The 7,145-nt window shown below is 46.5% G+C and overlaps 1 protein-coding gene across 1 annotated transcript; it reads right to left on the bottom strand.

Moving 5' to 3' along the window:
- Positions 1-528: 528 nt before the first annotated feature.
- Positions 529-2,499, bottom strand: LOC131219985 (uncharacterized). Its single transcript, XM_058214965.1, has 5 exons — positions 2,300-2,499; positions 1,842-2,022; positions 1,473-1,608; positions 1,208-1,334; positions 529-919 (listed from the first exon to the last, which is right to left on the bottom strand). The coding sequence occupies exons 1-5, from the start codon at positions 2,497-2,499 to the stop codon at positions 529-531; spliced, it is 1,035 nt and encodes a 344-aa protein (XP_058070948.1).
- Positions 2,500-7,145: the final 4,646 nt, after the last annotated feature.

Below are 7,145 nucleotides of genomic sequence, written 5' to 3'. Positions count from 1 at the left end.
AAAGATGGATATCTGATGGGATTTTTCTGGTTTTTTGGAGGAGAGGTGGTGGATACAGCTTTGTGATTGTACTCAGTGACAAGGTTAGGTATAGTTACCTATGATAGATTTTCACATTGTCGGTGTTGATGAGCTCAGGAAGATCTTCTCCTCTCAGACTGGTGAGCCGAAGAGCACCTCCTGGGAGTACTTCCCGAATGATCAACGGTCTGTCCCACGAGGGTTTGAACTTTCCTCTGGGACTTGGCAAGTGCGGCGGTAAGATGCACTTCATGACCATGTTGCCGACTTTGAAGCTTCTTTTTCGGACTCTCTTGTTGTAGGCCCGTGCAATCATTCTTTGGTAGCACTGTGAGTGACTTAGTGCACGTATGTGCTTTTCATCTGCCAGATGCAGTTGATCGTATCTTCCTTGCTGCCACTCGCCTTCCTCGACCTCGCTCTCCAGCAATACTCAGAGTGATGAGATTTCGATCTCAATTGGTAGTACTACTTTCATTCCGTATGCAAGTTCATATGGGGTTGTGCCTATAGCAGATCGTACAGACGTTCGATAAGCCAGAGTGCATATGGGAGCATCTCCAACCAGTCGTGATATTTCTTGACCATTTTCTTCAGTATGCGGATGATAGTTTTGTTTGCAGCTTCAACCCCACCATTCATCTGAGGACGGTAGGGACTTGTCTGATGACATTGAATCTTGAATTTGTCAAGGAAGTCGCTCATCCTTTTATTGACGAACGGGGTTCCGTTGTCTGTAATAATGGCCTGAGGGATCCCATATCGGCTGATGATATTGTTCTTCATAAACTTGACCACGTGAGATGCTGTGATGGTGGTGTAGGATGCTGCTTCTATCCACTTGGTGAAGTATTCTACTGTCACCAAGATGTACTCATGCCTGTTTGAAGCTTTGGGGCTGACTTTGCCGAAGATGTCAAGTCCACATATGGAGAAGGGTCATGGTGTCGTCAGGTTGTAGAGTTCAGAAGCAAGTGCATGGATCTGATTTGCATATTCCTGACATTTGAAGCATTTCTTGACGTGTTTGCAGCAATCGGTCTCCATCGTCAGCCAGTAGTAACCGAGCCGTAGGATTTTCTTTGCCATCATATGTCCATTCATGTGTGGGCTGCATAGTCCTTCATGGATTTCTGATATGATCTGTGATGTTTCTGTTTCATCCAAGCAGTGGAGAAGGACTTACTTGATGGATCGCTTGTAGAGGATGCCCCCGGTGATCGTGAACTGGGCTGCTAGCCGCTGGATGATGTGATGATCGGTTGATGTTGCTCCTTCCGGGTACTTCTGATGCTTGTGGTATTCCTTGATGTCTGTGTACCATGGCTAATCATTCGAGGAAGTTTCAGCTTTGTCTATCTGCAGGCAGAATGCGGGTTCCTCCTAAAGCTCGACAGTGAGCTCCCATTCGGTAACTCCTTTTGGGATTTCCAGCATCGAGGTGAGGGTACCTAGAGTGTCCGCAAACTGGTTCTTGGCTCGGGGCATGTAAGAGAACGTGATCTCTTCGAATTCCTCATATAGATTCTCTAGATAGACGTGATAAGGGATCAACTTTTCATCCTTGGTCTTCCAGTCGCTATTCGTCTGATTGATGATAAGTTGTGAATCTCCAAAGACTCGAACTTCTTCACGTTGAGGATGATGACTTCTCTCAAACCAGCAATACATACTTCATATTCAGCTACGTTGTTGGTGCATTGGAATGTCAATCGCATGGATATGGGAATTGGGACGTCATCGAGAGAATAGAGTATGGCGCCTACTCCACTCCCTTTTGAGTTTGCGGCTCAGTCAAAGAAGGGTGTCCACTCTATTACCTTTCTTTCTTCTTCTTCCTCAATCAGAAGGATGTCCTCGTCAGGGAAGAAGGTCTTCAGTGGCTGGTAATCAGGTAGAGAGTGTGCTACTAAGTGGTAGGCCAGTGCTTGCCCCTTAATTACCTTCTGAGTGACATAGGTGATGTCAAACTCGGAAAGCAGTAGTTGCCATTTTGAGATCCTGCCCGTCAGTGCTGGTTTTTTAAACAAGTACTTCAATGGGTCCATGCGAGCGAGCAGTAGGATTGGCTGAGCGATCATGTACTGTCATAGCCATTGTGTTGCCCAAACTAGGGCGAGGCAGGTTTTCTCTAAGCAGGAGTACTTGGCTTTATAGCTTGTGAACTGTCGGCTTAGATAGTAGATCGCTTACTCCTTTCTTCCTGTGTCGTTGTGTTGGCCGAGGACGCATCTGATTGCTTCTGCTACGACAGAGATATACAACAATAGTGGCCTACCTGAGGTAGGTGGCATGAGCACTGTTCTTGATTTTGTTGAAAGCCGTTTGACGGTCGTCGTTCCATTCCTTTGGCGAATTCTTCCTTAGAAGCTTGAATATGGGATCAAAAATTGGTGTGAGCTGCGCGATGAATTGGCTGATATACTGGATCCTTCCGAGGAAACCCCGAATCTCTTTTTCAGTATTGGGCAGCAGCATTTCAATGATTGCCTTGGTCTTGGACTCATCCACTCATATGCCATCTTCGCTGACGATGAAGCCAAACATCTTGCCTCCGGTTGTGCCTAAGACACACTTTTGTGGGTTGAGGCCAAGCTTGAATTTGTCCAACCTGTTGAAGAGCTTCTTGAGGTATTCAAAATGTCCTTCGATTGTGCGAGATTTGATGATCATATCGTCCACATAGACTTCCATTTCTTTGGTTATCATGTCGTGGAACAAGGCAGTCATGGCTTGCTGATATGTGGCTCCCGCGTTCTTCAACCCGAAAGGTATAACCCAGTAGCAGAAAGTTCCCCACGGTGTGATAAAAGAAGTTTTCTCTCGATCTTCGATGGCCATCCTGATCTGATTGTAGCTCGAGAAGCCATCCATGAAGGAGAAGATCTTATGTCCAGCAGTATTATCTACCAGTGTGTTGATGTGAGGCAAAGGGAAATCGTCTTTAGGACTCGCTTTGTTGAGGTCCCTGAAGTTGATGCACATTCTGACTTTGCCATCCTTCTTTGGAACTGTTACGATATTTGCGAGCCATTTCGGATAGTTGGAGACTACTAGGAACCCCGCGTTGTATTGCTTGATGACTTCATCATGAACCTTCAGGGCCCATTCTGGCTTCATTCTTCGTAGCTTCTGCTTGATAGGCTTCATGTCTAGCTTTGTTGGCAAGTGGTGTACCACTAAGTCTTCATCGAGCCCTGACATGTCCTCGTAAGAGAAAGTAAAGTTGGACAACCTTGGTCTCAGAAATTCCATCATCCTCTACTTGTATTCTGGAGACAGTGATCTACCGATGCACACTTCTCTGGGGAGTTCTGCCGATCCCAAGTTTACAACTTCAAAGTCGTCTGCCACAACGTTGGCCTTTGTTTCAAACCTTTCGAGGGAGTCGAGTTTGAGAGTTGTATCATCATTTCCCACATCCAAAGCTTCATCCAAACCCATGAGCTCGAAGTCCAACTCTAAATTGAAATCGTATGAGTAGACCTCAAACTCGAATGTTGCCTGTGAAGTGTTTGGCATAGTGATTTTTAAAAGTTTTTCTATTGTTATTCTATTTTAAAGATTTTCGATATTTTGTGATTTTGATAAGTATTTGATGTTTTTGTGTTTTTTGAAATATTTATTGTTTTTGTATTTTTGAATTTTTTCTGATTTTTTTATGTAGCTAAGGGATCCCACACAGGACGGTGTTGCAAACCATGATTGGTCCTGTCCTGATTCAGGGTAACAATTACTATTTACATTAGCTTTTTTTTTTTGGACTGGCAATCGTGGGTGATTCACCGGCCGACTCGATCGTTAGGGGGATGGCTGCCCAGCCTGGTTCTTTCCCCCTTTCGATCTTGTCGTTCTACTTTGTTTGTTCCTGTGGGTCATCCGTCCCGATGACCATGATGTCTGCTAGGCTGGGCTCAAAGTCCGAGTCTGATTCGATCTCCTTGCTCAGGAGTTGGAGCTCTTCGGGATCCTCAGGTCCACATTGCGGTGGGATCCTGATGTCTGTCCAATCAAGGGAAGTCCACTTCCCTTTCTCGATCCAATGAATGGGCTTCTTCTGCCCCTTGTGCTGCTAAGTTGTTGGTGGGGGGGGGGGGGGGGGTTTCTCCTTGACTGTTGGTGGGGATGGGTGCCTCCCCATTCTTACCTGTGTCCTTTGTAATGGGAACTCTTGGTCCTGGGTCCTCTGTGGGTGGCCCTGTTTCCATGCCCCTAATCTCATATGATGGGGGTTCTGCCCCTATCATTGGATGTGCTTTTGATGCCCTGAGGATCTTGTTCCACCTTATTGGCGGCCAAATGGACTCCTGGCTGAAATGTTCTGTTAGACTGAGCCGCTGGAGGTGGTCCTCAAGGGGGATCATCGTGTCACCACAGACTGTTCCAGCCTTGACGAACTTGATGAGTGTGCACTTGAATGGTTGCCTCTTTTTAGACCTTGCGGCCTGATCTTCCGGTGTCGGTTGATACCTCAGTCCCTGTCTCTGTATGTTGGCACGGGCTGGTTTTACTACCATACCTTTCTCACGGAATTTGGTAAGGTAGTTCAAGATCAGACATTCAGCAGGAGGGATGACATATTCGATGCAAGCGAGTGAGGGTTGGCAATGGAGTTCATAATTTCGAACTCGAAACTGTGATATGATATGTCACCCTTTGCATGCTGAACGTCAATCACTGGGATGTCAGTTTCTTGGGTATTAACCGCCACCGGTAGAATGGTTTCTGGTTTGGTCAGCACTGAGATGATCCGGTTTCTTGAAGGGAACTTAACCATTTGATGGAGAGTGGATGCGATGGCTTCAACAGCATGGAGCCATGGCCGTCCCAATAAAAGGTTAAATGAGGCAGGAACGTCAATGACCTGAAATGTGATAAGAGTCATGTCTGGTCCGAATTGTAACTTAATGTCTATTTCTGCCTCCACTTGCCTTCGGGAGTTATCAAAGGCTCTGACACTCATGGTGTTGGGTCTGAAAGAAAATGGTTCGATCTTCAAACGTTCGACAATCCTCAAAGGGCAAATGCTTAGGCTTGATCCGTTATCAATGAGTACGAGTGGTACTTTGAAATTCTTGTAATGGACAGCTATATTAAGTGAGCGCCCATGTTTACGACCTTTCGGTGGCAATTCATCATCAGAGAAAAGTGATAGCTCGCGGTGTGAGAAGTTGTCCGATCATGCTTGCCACCATTTCAGGAGGTTTGTCAGGGGAGATATGCGCATCGTTCAGAGTTTTCGCAGAGATTTCTCGATGCGATCTTGACATGCACAAGAGTTCCCAGATGGAAATTTGTGCGGGGATGGATTTGAGCTGAGCTGATATGTCGTAAGTAGCATCAACCTTGTGGGTTGTTCCCAACAAAGTTCCCTTGGTTTCTTTTGGATTCTGATTGTCTCTCCTGAAATACCTACCGTTGTTGCCTACTTCAGCGCACTCTGGATAGTGCCATGGAACTGTTTTTGCGTTATAGGAGGGAACCGCCCTCCCTTCCAGGTATATTACCGGATCTTGAGGCTGTAGATTTGTTGTCAGGACTATTTGTGTTGGACTTGATGATTTCCCCTGGAGTACGACTGAATCTTGGCAGGATTTGACAGTGGGATTTTCCTCCCCCTCTTAATGTGTGCTTTGTGAAGGAGGGATCCTCTGGGCATGTACCAATTGGTGAGGCAAGAGGAAACCTGGAGATTGGACCGGGGGTGCCCCTTGTAAGGTTAGCAAGGCTAGATCGGGGGGGGGGGGGGGCTATCGAGAGAATGAAGGGTTCAGAATTTGACCTGTTTGGATCTGCTGAGGATGGGGGTGGACATGCCCTTGGAGAGAGAAAGGCTGAGATTGTGACCTGGTGGGCGTTATTGACACCCTTTGGAAATTGGGAGGTTGCGCTGTTGGTGTTACTTCAAGGATAAGGAGTGGTGTTGTTGGTGCTCCTTCAAGGAATACCTATGCCCCAGGCGGAGGCGCATGACGGTATCCCATGTCCAATTTGTTATATCCGACATGATTGCATGTATGGAGTGATGTGGGGAGGAGTATGTGGGACGCTCTTTCTCAATGCTATTGACGGTAGAGGTGCCAGATGTGCTGGGTCCTGCTTGATGTGATGCAAGGGATTCTAAAGAATGTTAGCTTGATTGGTGCTGCTGGCTTATGGGGTGATTGCAATCTTCTGGCTTTCGATCAAATCTCAGACCGCATGTTTTAAGGTGAAACAGTGGTCTGTTAGGTGACTAGGAGCCTGATGATATGCGCAATATTAATTTTCATTGTAACCCGGTGGCAGGGGATTTAGCGGAAGTCACGGTTGGAGTGGTGTCAGGAGTTGCCTTTGCATTAACATTGTTAGAACCTAACTGTATGTTTGTGCGAGCAGGCTGAACTTCCTGCCCAACATGGCCTGCCTATATGGAGTTTGCGTATTTCCCTTAGGTTGTTGTTGTTGCTATTGAGGCGGCTATGCCTGATATCCCTGTTGGGTTTGCTCTGGTTGGTATTGCCTGTGTGATTGTGGTTCCGGTTGCGGAGCATACCGGTTGCCTTAAGTGTTAGTGATGACATTGTTGACTTCGGTGGTACGTTGCACGGGAGTAGTACCGTTTCCATTCACATATCCAATAGGTTTCCCCTCGACTTTATTTCTTTTGATTGAGGGGGCCTGATGTGGCCATGGTGAAATGGTTCCAGCTCTTATCCCGACCTCTACCTGTTCTCCAGCTCGGATGAGCTGGGAGAAGTTTATATATGGGTATGAGATCAGGTATCCTGAGATGTTTGGATTTGCCGAGTGGACAATCATGGATATCTGTTCCTCATCATCGATGGGGCTTCTCATTTAGGCTGTCATGGCCCGCCATCGTCCCACATATGCTGACAATGGTTTGTCATTTTTTTGTCTTAAGGCAGCCAGATCGGCTCTTCTCAGAGCCATATTCAGATTATAAGAAAATTTGTCAATGAATGCTTGGGAGAGTCTTTCCCAAGTCCTAATTTGATGACTGTCTAATGAGGTATACCAGTCTAGGGCATCGCCCTTGTGGGATTTCTGGAAAAGCCATATCAGGGCTCCATCATTCCTTGTTATTGCATTGAGTTCCCCACAAAAGGCTTTTAGATGTGTGG

Source organism: Magnolia sinica, chromosome 12 (assembly GCF_029962835.1).
Source record: "Magnolia sinica isolate HGM2019 chromosome 12, MsV1, whole genome shotgun sequence".
Taxonomy (NCBI): domain Eukaryota; kingdom Viridiplantae; phylum Streptophyta; class Magnoliopsida; order Magnoliales; family Magnoliaceae; genus Magnolia; species Magnolia sinica.
This window is presented reverse-complemented; position numbering and strand designations above follow the sequence as displayed.